The sequence below is a fragment of the Macadamia integrifolia genome, chromosome 5, assembly GCF_013358625.1.
Source record: "Macadamia integrifolia cultivar HAES 741 chromosome 5, SCU_Mint_v3, whole genome shotgun sequence".
NCBI classification, from domain to species: Eukaryota; Viridiplantae; Streptophyta; class Magnoliopsida; order Proteales; family Proteaceae; genus Macadamia; species Macadamia integrifolia.
The window spans coordinates 17,553,216-17,568,134 of record NC_056561.1 but is presented as its reverse complement, the minus strand read 5'-3'; the positions used below and the strand labels follow the sequence as shown (position 1 = coordinate 17,568,134).

Genomic DNA, 14,919 nt, shown 5'->3' with positions numbered 1-14,919 from the left:
ACAGAAAACAGAACCAAAAGGAAGCGAAGGACGAAGTCGGAGAAGCCGCAGAGAGAGAGATAGCAACCAAAAAAAAAAATCCCAGAACCCCCTGCCGCTGCCTCCTCTCATTTTTTTTTCCCTTCCGACAGCAGCCGCCGCCTCCTCTCTCATTTTTTTCCCTTCCGACAGCAGCCGCAGCCTCCTCTCTCATTTTTTTCCCCTTCCGACAGCAGCCGCCGCCTCCTCTCTGTGTCCGACAGCAAAGAAAAAAGAAAAAAAGAACCAAGAAGAAAGAAAAGTCGAGAAGAGAGAGAGATCGAAGCTAGAAGAAGAAAGAAGAAGACGAAGAAGAAGAGAGAGAGCGAGGAACATACCTGGTTCGATTTGGGCTTCCACCTTTCTCCTCTGGTTCCATCTTCAAGAAGGAGAAACTCCTTGGTCGGTAAAACCCACCCCCACGATTCCCCTTTTGTTCCCTTTTTTTTATTTATCTTTTATTTCCTAAAATACCCCTCCCTTTCTCCTTTATTCCCCTTTTGTCCCATATATTTTTATTTCCAAATCAAACCCCTGTCCCACAAGTGACTGACACACCCTTTTGTGGTTTAATTTGAACTTCCAAAAAAAAATTTTACTATTCTGTCCCTGCCCTTTAAGCTTCCAGTTATTTACTATTCTACCATTATTCTTTGAGTGCTATTTTGTTACTCATCACCATGGTAGCCAATAGTGAAGTTGTTCAACAGCTGAATTCCTATAAAGGAGAAACTGATACAAAATTTGATGCTCTCACTAACATGGTCACGTCCCTAAAGACAATGGTGGAATCTATGCAAGTTTCTATTGATCGTTTGGTGGCAGCAGATAAAGGAAAGAGTCCCATTCAGTCTGGGGATTCTTCCAACACCACTCCACAGGATCTGCCAGTAACACCACCACCACCACCACATCATACACCATCACCACCACCTCCACCACCATATGGGACTGGTAGACATGATGATGGAGCAGAAAGAACAGCAAAACTGGATGTCCTTGATTTTTATGGAGACAATAATCCAAAATTGTACCTTGACTGGATTCACAGTTTAGATACATTCTTCGGATGGTACGGGTTGACTGAGGCTCGAAAGATCCTATTTGCAGAGGCCAAACTGAAAGGCACGGCTCAAGTCTGGTGGATCCAGCAATAACAACAAAACCGAACCCGAGGCATTGGTTTGGTCAATACTTGGGCTGAAATGTATGAAGTCATGAATCGGCAATTCTTGCCTTCTGATTACAAGCAACGCATGCATCTCAGATTTGCACAGTTGAAACAAGAGAATTTGACTGTTGAGGAGTATGTTGCTAGATTTTATTATTTGGCCACTCGTTCTGACTTTGAGTGGGATGAAGAAGTCTTAGTGGCCCAATTTCGCAATGGTTTGCACCCTCAATTTAGTGCTGCCCTTGCATCTAGTCGACTACCTACAATGGAAGACGCCGTACAAGTAGCATATCAAGTTGAGGAAATTTTGAAACGTCCATACAACCGGAGAAATTTTGCAGATACTTTTTCTCGAGGTACTAGTTCAGTTTGGCAACAGTCTCCTACCCAAGAGAGGTCATCTAGCAAGCCACAGGCAAGTGCTACATCTATGGCTTCTTCACGACCTAGTCGGCCGTATTCTCCACCTCGACATGTTTCTGAAATATCATCTTCACGGCCTACTCGCCCATACTCACCCCCTCGGTGCGGTTCAGATAAACCTTCTGATTCTTCAAAATTTACAGTTCGATGCTACTCATGCCATGGATTTGGACATATCAGTGCCCAATGTCCCAGCTGTTTGGTTGCTTTTATTGATAAGGATTCTCCTATACCATATATTCCCGAAGAGCAACTTGGTTCTGACACAGTTGATTTAAGAGAAGAGCATGCAACAGGTGAAGTCAATGACACTCTCAGTGACGATGACCAACATCCTTTTTATGTCATTCGTCATGTGTTGACCACTCAGAAGGCCACTGAAAATGAAGATTGGCGCCGCAGTAGTATTTTTCAAACTCCTGTGAAGTGCAATGATCAGTTGCTAACCTTGGCCATTGATGGAGGCAGTTGCACTAATGTTGTCTCTGAAAACGCTGTTCGTAAGCTGGGATTGAATACAGAACCACATCCTAATCCTTACAAGGTTGCTTGGGTGAACAACACTAATCTCAAAATCACAGATAAGTGCTTGGTCACATATTCTATTGGTGGATTTAAGGATACAGTCCAATGTGATGTCCTCCCTCTGAAGGTGTGCCATATCCTTCTTGGTCGACCTTGGTTGTTTGATAAGAAAGTACAGCATTGTGGCTATACCAATACCTATGCCTTCAAGCATGCCAACAAGACTATGAAGTTTCATCCTGCCAAAGATCTCCCTGAAATTAAGCTCAAGAAGATGGTGGGATCATTCCTCATTCAACGTATTCCTTCAGACGGTCTCCTCGGTCCTTTCCCTAACTCGACGGAGTCGAGTTCTTTTCAGAGGAGGAGAGTTGATGCAGATACGGCTGCCCTTTCTTGGTTGGACCAGCATGACCGGCTTTGGAAGCCAAGAGCTAAGAAGAACCAGTCCAGCCTAGGGCTTTGGTCCAGCAAGGGTTGGAAATAAAATTAGTAGTTTACTTAGTATTTTATTTCATGCTTTTAGTTTCCAGACTTGAACGTAGGAGTAGGATTTATTTCCTTGCTTTGGTTTCCTTTTTATAGTTGTTTCTAGTTTAGGCTAGTTTCCATTCCAGTTAAATTTCTAATTTCATGTTCCTCTTTTCCTATATATTGGTTGTAATCGATTGAAGATTTGGAGAGCAATTTGATTATTGAATGAATGTGTGAGTGTGATCCTCCTTTTCCCCATCTCTACTCTGATTTCCCCTCCCTTCCCTAAGGGTTCTCCATTAGTAAGAGAGGATTTGCACAAGAGGAGGGGTGGGGGGGGGGGAGAGAGAGAGAATCACACAGCCCACAGGCTCTCAAACCACAAACTCAAATCATAACTTCCATCTGTCCAAAAACTTGTCCATTTTCTAGGAAAAAAAACCATCTCAAAATAGTAAAGAGAAAGCTATTCGACTAAGGAATGAACTCAAATTAGGAAACAAGTAAACTGATTCTAATCCTACTCTAAGTCCTACTTAAAATAGAAGATTACATAATATTTCTAAATAAATAAAGCTTCCTAAAATCCTACTAGATTCCAAAAATTCAAATCTGGATCCGGTTCATCTCTGTCTAGATACCCATATGGGTTCGGATCGGTCCATGTGTGTGTATCCGTGCCACTAAAGTACTAAGGACTGGCCCAACAGATGAAAATATCTGCCACATCCAACAGTCATGGATAAAAAAGCAAAGAATTTTGCTTTATATCCATTCTCCTAATTAGAATCAAGTGAGAAAGGGTGATCATAAATGGATCTAGCTTTAGACTCCCAGATTTCACCACGGTAACTCTCTTTGGAAAAAATTTATGTGTTAGTTTCTCCTCCCCAATGCAATTTCTCCTATCAACAAACACCCCATATAAAGATGTTCAAGAATGATAAGCATATACTTGGCTCCATCAACGAGAAATAAGAAAAGACAAATAGTACAGTGGCATTTCAAGGAAAAAAGCACTACAGACAAGAGACTTTCTTTTCCTCCAAAACCAAGCCAATTTTCTCCTCTGATCAAATGTTTCCAAAGGAGACTGGCTATGATGCCTAGCAATGACAGGGACAAAGACCTTGCTTCCCACTCTATTAAATTTAGGCTTGAACAGCAGTTTAGGAAGTCATATAGATATTCATGGGGTAGTTATGGACCTTGTGGTTTTACTCAAGCAGAAGCCTAATTATGTTTAACAAAATCAAGTGTAATCACAAAAATAATTTATATGAGAAAATTAATACAAACAATCATTTATATGAGAAAATACTGTAGTTAAATAGTTTACTTTAGTTACATACTTATATGTATCTGGATTCTATGTGATTCCTTGTTGTTTGCAGCGTTTGCATGCCACATTTGTATCCATCTTGTTCTAATAAATACAGTATCCATCTAAAATAATTAATATAGGCAGAAAGACCATTACACAGTCAGTGTAGACAAGCTTGTCTACATGGTCAGCCTCAGTTATGCCATGAGGCCCATGAGGCAGGATGATGTGGCAATTCTGACCATTGGATAGACAGGGGAAGGTTTAGATATATGATACATCAAGAGTGAAATTCAGACTCAAAGACAACCATCTACCCTCCCATATATGGCTGCGCACCCTCTCCATAGTCCTGAATTGATCATGTTGCCACCTGGCAAATTCTGTTGGGCTGAAACTTGACAGTTCAGCAAGAGACCTTGGGGTTTACCCGTCCACAAATTTTGGGATCTATTTAATCATCCCCATATGACAAGAAAGAGGCTTTCTTTACACGGCCACAGAAAACTTTAGCCCTCTGTTCAGATATAGTAGTTGATACAAATAGTAATTTTCTCACGTGTTTTCATATCTCTGTTTCTTCAGTTGTATACAATTAAGGAATGCCTATGTTCTTCCATTCACCTCCAGAACCTGGTTCACCTTCCTGGTGAAACATAATCCACTGAAATGTCCAGATACAAGTTCTCACATGTCTTCAGATCATTAAATCATTGAAGTTACTGGGACTAGAAATTTAAGATTTAACACAAAAATAATGAAGTTCCCAAAATAATGTTACAACAATATGCACTAACGCTGAAATTACAAAATAGAGTTTAGGAATAAATTATTTAGAATGTTGGTAGAACACTGAAGCTCCTTATGTAAGAAAAAATGTTTGTGGAAACAAAACAAACCTTCAGTTTCTTCAACAGTAGTAGGGCTTCCTGTTGAGCAGAATCCACAGCCACAGGGACAACAACACGTTCGAGCTTTGGTATCGATACTGAAGTCCAACATGATAAGAATAAAAGCATAGAACAGCAAGGACATTATGAGATGATGTGGAGTAAACATAAGCAGAGAGCACAGAGAGGGAGGATAAATTTTGTGTCAGTATAAACTATAACAACCATGCTAACTTAAAAGTTGACAATTCCTATGAAAGATAGGAGACATTACCTGGGGCTTGGGTTTCGCTAATTTCATCAGATGCTTCTGGGCTTGCCCAGGAATTCACAAGATTTTCCTCAGATGCTTTCGGTTCAGAAGGTTTTAACATTCCTTGCAAAGCATGCATTTGAATATTTAATGGAAACTTGAAACCTGCAGAAACCCAGACAAATTGGCCAAGAAATCATGACTAACAATCTCCAATAAACACAAATTTACAATCAGAATGTAATACGGAAACAAGGCACTGAGAATTGAAATAAATAAATAATAATAAATAAAAAAGAAGAAGAATCTTTTACTTCCAAAGGTTCACTTTGGATTGTAGTCAACTCCATATTTATAGGAATGGGTTAACAGGAACTAAATCAATCATTTCTTTCTTTTTTTCCTCAGAATTTAGAATTTGACCTTTTCTGGTAAGTGAGCGATGAGCAAATGCGGAGAGTAAGATCACAATTGAAGTCCCAATGCCCACTAAGAGGAATGGTGGTAGTAGACCTAGAAAAACAAACCAAGAATCACCGAATCAATGAAACTTTATTGAAGACAACTATCACAGAACAACAAATCAGAATAAATTAAAATTATAAGAGAAATGGTTTGAAACAAGAAAAACCTTTCTTCTCGTCGTCTTGGTCCGTAGAAATCGCCCAACCACCATAGTCATCGTTGGCTTTCCCGTCTGGAAACAACCAAGATGCTTCGAGCTTCCTCTCATCGACAGACACAGAGAGATATCTTCGCCGATGCCTAGACATTTGAAAATTCGTGACTGGATTGAAATAGAAGAAGTTTGAGAATTCACAACGTCGCAAATGACAGCAACTATCAGCTGAAAGAAAGGGTGATGAAGGAGATAGAGAGTGACCCATCTCTCTTAGTTCTGTGCTTGTGGAACCCTATGATATTACAGGAACTATGGTTTTTGACTAATGGGAGTTGCGAAGATGAAGCTGACAACTCCCCGGTTAGGTTTAGGTGGAAGGGCAGACCGGCAGAGCAAATTCGACGCGAATCGAGTGAGAGTAGGGTAAAAACAAAGCGAGAGGTTTTACGCCTCGCACATGCGCCTCGCATGGGCAAATGGTTCTCCCTCTTCAACTTTTTTTTAGTACATTGTTTGGGTATCATCCATGTGTCCTAGCAAATTAGAACCATTACAAGTCATATTAAACAAAGTTCATAACTGGATGACTATACATCTTTTTGTAACCGCTCTCTGTAATCAAAAGTGATAAAAATAGATAATTCGTAGATCTTAGAAAAGGTGAAAAAATGTAGCAATGATCATGCTTCCTTGGTTGATTATTGGAATAAGATGAAGTAATTCTTGAGAATCAAAACTTTTTGACTTATGCACATTGCCATGATTTCCCATTAAATCGTAGGTGCACAGATGGAGAATCGAACCTAGGACCGTGCATCTATTCACACAATCTCCAATTCACCCTAACCATCTGAACAACCCACGGATGAGCTTAATTGTGTACTGATTTTTTTGGGGATGAGTAGGTTCTCTTTGATGACTGGTGTAGTTTCAGGCAAAGGAGAGAGCAGAAAACGACAACTCTGTCTAATAGAGGGGGGTTTAGGTGTTTCAAGTGGGAATGTGTAGTTTCAATTTTGAGCTAGCCTGATAGGAGATAAAAATATGATCATAAAGATTGGAGAGATGCACTACTAAATAGTCAATCTCAACCATGCAACTCACCATGTTTCTTTTATCCTTTGCAATGGGCAGTGTGGTCATTTATAGGGATGCCCTAGTTATGCATTTTTTGAATCTATTGTGCATAAAATGAAACCTTTTTCTCTTGTCAAGTATGCCGTTATAAGTCATAACCACAAAAAGAAAAGTATACTGTAATAAGTTTGACTTAATGAAAGAGAACCATGCTTGGTAGGAAAGTTGACTTAATTTATAAAGGGAAAAGGTTATCTGAGGCCAGACATCTTCTCACATTATTCTTTTTTTTCTTTAAACAAATCAATAAAACAATGCATGTGAGAAGGCACAGAATACGCCTTGAACTCAGAGAACCTTTTTCATATGATTGTTCTATATATGGGTAGAGTTTCTTTTTAACCTTTTGAAGTGTATTTATTTATGGGCAAGTTAAAGGAAAGCTAACAGAGAGGGGAGTCGGAGATGCAGAGAGAGGGAGCAGGAAAGAGTGAACAGAGGACAGAGAGGGGGAGAGAGGGGATATGCAAGAGGCTGTGTGGTGCTGCAACGGTGAGTGTGGGAGACTAGAGAGAGGAGAGAGGAGGGTGTCGTGGTGGGGAGAGAGAGGATGCAACAACAAATGGATTAAGAGGTTGGGATATGTTTCTCTTCCATCTAATAGTGAGGGAGTGGGAGATTTCATCCTACCCCACTTCTAGAGAACCTTTGCCCACATTTATTTTTGTGAGCTTACCCCTTCTTTCTTCCATCTTCTGTTTGTTTCCCCACCTTTGTAACATTTTACACTCTTCTCATGATTGATCAGTCAGTCTTAATTTCTATCAACACTTTAGTTCCCCCATGAAAACTGAAGAGAACCCCAAATCAGGTGAGTCTGCATATGTATCTCAATTTTTTTTAAATGATTCTAATAGTTGGATAGATGAGTAATTTTCTTATGAGAAAAGGAACACTACCTCCTAATGTACCCTACGCCTACACACATGGGGAAATGGAATCAGGCTATGAAAAGATGCCCATTCCCCGACTCCACTTCCCCATAAGTGTAGATGTAAGGTGTACTAGGAGGTAGCATTCTTGAACCCTTTTTTTTTTTTATTTATCAAATTTCATTGACCATCTTAATTATTTTGGCCACTCCCCCAACCCACCCCCTTCCTACCTTAAAAAAATTTCTTGCACAGAATTGCCTTTGCATAGAGCTTTCACTCTGCCACCTTGGTGACGACCAATTACATTGTAAGTTAATCCATGATCAGGCAACAACATAGATATCCACAAATCTTACTACAATCTAGCACAAAATAACCATTGGTGGCAGACCAAAAACTGTGATGGGAGCCCATTCTCCCACCAGCCTCCAAAATCTTCCTTCAAGGCTTCATTTGATTGGTTCCTCACCTCCTGTTTTTTTTTTTTTTTTAAAGATATGAAGCATTTCAGAATTATTGCTGGATCTTTTTTAAGATACAAGTATACAAAAGCATCAAAAGTCCAATGAAAAAAAAATATAGGATTTAATTCTGATTTAATCTCTCATTACAAAATGGGATGTGATTCAAACCAAGCAAATGTACAACAGTAAATAAAAATGGACAATTTGATGCTTGCCTATTCCATTGGTCTGTAGGCATCACCTTTGTTAACCGTAGGAGTAACGAGAGCAAGAACAACTAGACCACCCAGAAATACTATTGAGATACCTAAACAGTTTATTAACATAGCCTCAGTTGAGTAGCGCGATATCACTTTGTTGCTTTGAAGAAATGTGGCCTTCTCCAAGATACCTGTAGCAACAGTAGCGACAGCAAGGGCATATATGTAGACTCCAAAGAATACATGCCATGGTAGCAATGTAGCTCTGCTGTTTCTTCCACCTCCAGGGTACCAAAATGTTGCAAATCCAGTGGCCCACTGTGCCAGAAAATTAATTGCAGACAGTTCAATAAATGGAGCTAAACCCAATTATGCTCAAGTAAAAGAATGTAATACATGGAAAAGAAAATTAAAGAATTTGAAAAGTGGACCTGGATTCCAAATAGGAATAGACAAGCTAGACCCAGCCATGAATGTAGACTGTAGAAGTTGTCAATGCCCTTCTCATTGTGGAATTTCAAAGCAGCCCAGACACCAATAACACTCAAACAGAATGCAAGAGACTGCAGTGTAAGGTGCACTGCTTTTCTGAAACGTTTTGTTCCTGAGACTGTCTTGTAAGCTAGTATGGCTGCAGTGACAAGTACATGGCTTGAGGAATTTACAGAAACCAAGTTGATATACCAATTTCAGAAAATGCACTTCTGAGTAGAAGCCACATACTAAAAGCTAGCAAAAAAAGTAAGACACCATACATTACATGCCCCTTTTACAACCGCCTCCCCAAGAAATGTTACATAGAAGGGGAACAAAAATTAAGGACCTGCTGCATGTGACATCATGAAATGAATTTAAATATTTTACGGAGAAGAAGAAGAAGAAAAATAATGAGCCTATTTTCCCCAATAATTTTAGTAAGGCAGGAGCTTTGTTGAAAAAAAAAACCTTATGACCTAGGAAAGCTCTTCGTATTGAATATTGGGAATGCAAAGTGGATCCACATTATACTGAAGTCACACAGAACAAAAGAATGAATGCATAAAATTTCATGAAACAGATAGAATGATATTTGTCGGTCCAATTACAGCTCTGAAAATGTGTCAGATCTCTGTGGAAGTAGATTAGAGGCCTTTACTATTTACAAGATCTGAAGATGATCCTTGCGCATCATCCAGGCATATGACTATATTGAACAAGGTGAAGCTCGCTCTGTCTCAGATACTGACCTATTGGCACCCAAAACTTGTGGTTGTAAGGGGGATACAATAATCAATGAAGAGTGTTAGGAATTAGCGCTAATCCCGATAAGGGATTAGCATCAATTCCAGGACCCGATAGGGGCCTTTTGGTCCTATCGGGTCCATATTTTGGTCCTTTAGGGTTGCGGCTTAAGTGAGGGGCTTTTTTGTATTTTCCTCTTTTGTTTTAAGTTATATATATACACTATATTGACCTGCGATCAGTCTATTCTGGACTGATCGCAGGCTGCTCTGTTTTCTGCACAGCTTTCGGTCTCTCCTCCTTCTCTTTTCTGGTTCTGGTTACATCTAATTAATATTGCAACATGGTATCAGAGCAGGTTTAATCAAATCGATTGGTCCAAACAAACCTATCGCTGCTGATTTCAACCTAGCGATTAACTTCCTTGGTGTGCAGCCGCCTTCTTTGCTGCAATTACTATGACCTAATTAATATGAAGTGATCTACAGTACATCCTTCTTGCAGAATTTTTGTTCTCCTATCAAAGGCTGATTCGACACTACTGCTGCCCCCATCGGCTGGTTATTTTTTTGTTGAGCTTTGCGGTGTCCGATTGCTTACCGCTGCTGTTTTTCCTACTTGGTGGGTGATTATTATTTGATTCTCATGGCAGAGATCAAAGTCCCTACCCCTACTACTACTACGTCTTCTACCTCCGACAATGTTAAAGTTCAGATTACATCTATCAAGCTTAAGGGAAGCTCGAATTACCTTCTTTGGGCTCAGTCAGTCAAGGTGTATCTGATGGCTAAGGACAAGCTTGATTACACCATCTCTGATTCTCCTAAAGAATCTGAAACTGGTTATGCTCAATGGCAGAAAGAGAATGCATTAATTTTAATTTGGTTATGGAACAGTATGGAACCCGATGTCGCTGCCAATGTTATGTTTCATTCTACTGCCAAGGGAGTGTGGAATGATTTGAAGGAGACCTGCTCTCAGGAGAAGAATATGACATGTATCTATGATATCTATGAAAAACTATTTCAGTATCGCCAGTTAGACAAGCCACTTGTAGAATACTACAGTACTTTCAAGGGTATGGTTGAAGAACTCAATGTGTTTCAACCCTTGATCACTGACATTGACAAATTGAAGGCTCAGCGTAACGAGTTCTTCGTCTCCAAATTCTTGGCTGGTCTGAACAATGACCTGAAAACAGTGAAGGGTCACTTACTTACAGGAGATACTGTGCCTACTTTGAATGATACATACTCACGCCTGCAGCGCATTACCTCTTCCACCAAACCTGATCAGTCTTCCAAAGACAATTCTGTCTTCCATGCCAACCGTGGACGTGGTGGCGGTCGCGGTCATGGGGGAGGTCGTGGATCGACTGGTCGAGGATCTGGTGGACAACCCTCTGACCGTATTGCACGCCAGTGTACTTTCTGTGGAAAGCCCACCATACTGTGGAGACTTGTTGGGCAAAGCATGGCAAATCAAAGTCGGCAACACAGTTAGCTCATCATGCAGTGTCTGATGATGGTACGGACACAATGGCTCCAGTTAACACTAAACCAACACCTTCTTCAGGAGATTCAGCTACCGGTCTGCGAGATGACATCAACCAGTTGCTCTGGCGCTTGCACACTCTTGAGGCATCTGCTAATAATACATCTACTGGCAGATGTACCTCAGCTAGTACATCTGCCCTCCTTACTACTACATCTACCCCCTGGATCATTGATTCAGGTGCTTTTGCCCACATGACGGGTAAGTCATCACTTTTTAAGGATTTTTCTACTAGTTCCAGTTCTAACTCTGTGATTCTTGCTAATGGTGCTTCAACACCAGTTCTAGGTCACGGTTCTATCGCACCTGCCCCATCCATAAACTTATCCTCTGTCTTACATGTTCCTCAATTTTCATTAAGTCTTCTCTCTGTGAGTCAATTAACTAGTTCGTTAATTTGCTCAGTAACATTCTTTCTTTCTTACTGTGTCTTTCAGGATCTTCACATGAGGAAGACGATTGGTGGAGAGCGTGAAAAGAATAGATTATATTACCTCAACAACGGCTGTCCTACCTCTTCTGCTGCTGCTACTACGACTGTTGGGGACATCACTCCTTTACAATGGCATTGTCGTTTAAGTCATTTGTCGCTTTCTAGGTTGCAGTTTTTATTTCCTAGTTTTAAGTCTACTCCTAGGTTAGTGTGAGGCTTGTGAGTTGGGGAAACATCACCATGTGTCATTCCCATCTCGCTCTGTGTCTCGTGGTCCATCTTTATTTTCTTTAGTCCATTCTGATGTATGGGGTCCTTGCAGAGTCAGTAATAGATTTGGGTTTCGGTACTTTGTGACTTTTGTGATGATCATTCCCACCTTACATGGCTTTACATGTTAAAGGACATGTCTACATTTTTACATATATTTACAAAATTCCATAATGAAATAAAGACTCAGTTTGGCATTTCTATTAAAATCTATCGTTCTGATAATGCTTTAGAATATGCTCAAACTGATATTTCTGATTTTTGTGAGACTCATGGGATGATCCACCAAACTAGTTGTGCCTATACTCCACAGCAAAATGGAGTAGTAGAGCGTAAAAATCGGCACCTCCTTGAGGTTGCCCGAGCCATAATGCTGCATATGCATGTTCCCAAGCATTTTTGGCGTGATGGTGTCTTAACTGCATGTCATTTGATTAACCGCATGCCATCCTCTGTTTTTTCCAACAATCTCCCTTCTCTGTTATGTTCCCTAATCTACTGAGTTTTCCTGTTCCTCCCCGGGTTTTTGGGTGTGTGTGCTTTGTTCATAATTTGCATATGCAGGTCGATAAGATATCTCCTAGGTCTACTAAATGTTTTTTTTTTTTTGCTATTCTCGTATTCAGAAAGGGTATAAGTGTTATGACCCTATTTCACACAGGAACTTTGTCAGTGCCGATGTGACCTTTGAAGGTACTTCATTCTACCCCCCTCCAGTGCCCTCGTCTAGTGTAGAGTGGTCTTCTCCATCTCCTCCACCCATACCCTCCCTTATATCCTTCCTTGATGCTCCTGGTGCTAGTGACTCTCCTCCTCTACAGGTTTATCAACGCAGGAAGAAGATTGGATAGCCAAGTGGCGAGGTAAATACCCCAGATGCTTCACTCCTTCCACTGCCGGCTTCCTCAGGTGAAGCTCCTCTTCCTCTTCCGTCTGATGACTTACCAACTGCACACAGAAAAGGTACTTGTTCTTACACTCACAAATCTATGGTTGTGTATCCTATTGATAAATTTGTGTCTTTATCTCATATTCCTTCTCCTATCCATGGCCTTGCCCTATCTCTTTCCACTAACCCTATTCCCCGTACCCATACTGAGGCCCTCCTTATCCCTGGATGGAAGGCTGCCATAGATGTAGAAATGGATGCCCTTTTGAGTCGTGGTACCTGGAGTCTGGTAGATTTACCTCCTGGTAAGGATCTGGTGAAGTGTCGCTGGGTGTACACTGTTAAGTATCATTCTAATGGCTCTGTTGAGAGGTTGAAGGCCCGTCTAGTTGCTAAGGGGTATACTCAGACATATGGTGCTGACTACTTTGAGACATTCTCCCCGGTTGCTAGACTGAATTCTGTTCGTCTTCTTATTTCTCTTACTGTCAACTTTGATTGGCCCTTGTTTCAATTGGACATTAAGAATGCCTCTTGTATGGTGATCTACAAGAAGAGGTGTATATGAAGCAACCTCCGGGGTATGTAGCTCAGGGGGAGAGTACAGGTCGTGTGTGTCGCTTACATAAGGCTATATATAGGCTGAAATAGTCTCCTCGGGCATGGTTTGACAAGTTCAGTGCTACCATAGTTACTTGTGATTTTTCTCAGTGTTATTCTGGTCACTCTGTGTTTATTCGTCGCAGAGGTGATAAGCTGGTTGTTTTGGTTGTATATGTTGATGATATTATTCTGACTAGTAATGATGAGGCAAGAATTTCTGAAGTAAAAGATCATCTCCAGCACCATTTTCAGACAAAGGATCTAGGCCAACTTCATTATTTCCTTGGGATTGAGGTAATCCGCTGCAAAAAAGGGATCAGTCTATCTCAAAGAAAGTATGTGATAGATCTTCTATCTGATACTGGGATGTTTGCATCCAAACCCATTGATATTCCTATGGACCCTCACCAAAAGTTTGGTGTGGATGATGATGAACCTCTCCAGGATGTGCATCAGCACAGGAGCTAGATTGGCAAGTTAATTTACCTCACTGTGACTCGTCCTGACATTTCCTATTCTGTTGGGGTCCTTAGTCAGTTCATGCAGACTCCTCAGAAAGCATATTGGGATGTTGTTGTTCGTGTTTTTCATTATCTAAAAGGTGCTCCTAGAAAAGGGTTGATTTATCATCTGAATCGGCATATGGAACTAGTGGGGTATTCTGATGCTGATTGGGCTGGCTCTGCTAGTAATCGAAGATCTACCACTGGATACTGCACTTTTGTTGGAGGTAATCTTATTACGTGGTGCAGCAAGAAGCAAACTACTATTGCCTGGTCTAGTGCAGAAGCTGAGTACAAAGCTATGGCTCATACCACTGCTGAGTTGATGTGGCTGCGGTCGTTACTTTTGGAGTTGGGGTTTCCAATGACCAAGCCAATGAAAATGTATTGTAAGTCTGTGATAACCAAGCTGCGGTTTATATTGCTAGTAATCCGGTCTTCCATGAGAGAACCAAACACATAGAAGTGGACTGCCATTTTGTTCGAGATGCTGCTCTGAAGAGGCTGATTGAAACCCCTTTTGTTCCTTCATCAGATCAGTTAGCTGACATATTCACTAAGTCCTTGTTTGCCCCTACTTTTCACAATGGTTGTACCAAGTTGAGCATGGGTGATGTGTATGCTCTAGCTTGAGGGGAAGTGTTGGAAATTAGCGCTATCCCGATAAGGGATTAGCGTCAATTCCAGAACCCGATAGGGGCCTTTTGGTCCTATCGAGTCCATCTTCTGGTCCTTTAGGGTTGCGGCTTAAGTGAGGGGCTTTTTTTTGTATTTTCCTCTTTTGTTTTAAGTTATATATATACCATAGTTTTTAAGGCGGTAAGGTGATTGAGGCGTTTGAGGGTCTTTTAGAGCACCTTAGTGACGACTAAAGCGTTCCTTTGTAATTTTTTTTATAAAACCAATCTATTTGGCTCAAATCCTAGTTGAATCCTATTACTCATATGTTAAATAAATATTAAAGGTTCATATTCATACCAATGTAAGATATTCATCAAGAAAACAAATCAATAAAGTGAATAAACTAAGTTCATCTTCATCAATCATCAATCATATTAACATATAAT

The 14,919-nt window shown here is 40.6% G+C and overlaps 2 protein-coding genes across 3 annotated transcripts in view; both read right to left on the bottom strand.

The window, feature by feature from the left end:
* Positions 1-6,131, bottom strand: part of LOC122079619 — a 72,746-nt gene extending 66,615 nt beyond the window's left edge. For both annotated transcript variants that reach the window (XR_006140474.1, XM_042646237.1), the window contains exons 1-4: positions 5,713-6,131; positions 5,505-5,594; positions 5,103-5,246; positions 4,838-4,926 (exon numbers count right to left, since the gene is read on the bottom strand). Coding sequence is in view for 1 of the 2 variants with exons in the window: in XM_042646237.1 (XP_042502171.1) it covers positions 4,838-4,926; positions 5,103-5,246; positions 5,505-5,594; positions 5,713-5,968 (579 nt within the window). In the remaining variant the exon portion in view is untranslated. The remainder of the gene's footprint in view (positions 1-4,837; positions 4,927-5,102; positions 5,247-5,504; positions 5,595-5,712) is intronic.
* Positions 6,132-8,281: 2,150 nt separating this feature from the next.
* Positions 8,282-14,919, bottom strand: part of LOC122079821 (transmembrane ascorbate ferrireductase 2) — a 17,898-nt gene continuing 11,260 nt past the window's right edge. Inside the window, exons 3-4 of the mRNA XM_042646559.1 lie at positions 8,811-9,010; positions 8,282-8,697 (exon numbers count right to left, since the gene is read on the bottom strand). Coding sequence (XP_042502493.1) covers positions 8,395-8,697; positions 8,811-9,010 — 503 coding nt within the window. The 3' untranslated portion in view covers positions 8,282-8,394. The remainder of the gene's footprint in view (positions 8,698-8,810; positions 9,011-14,919) is intronic.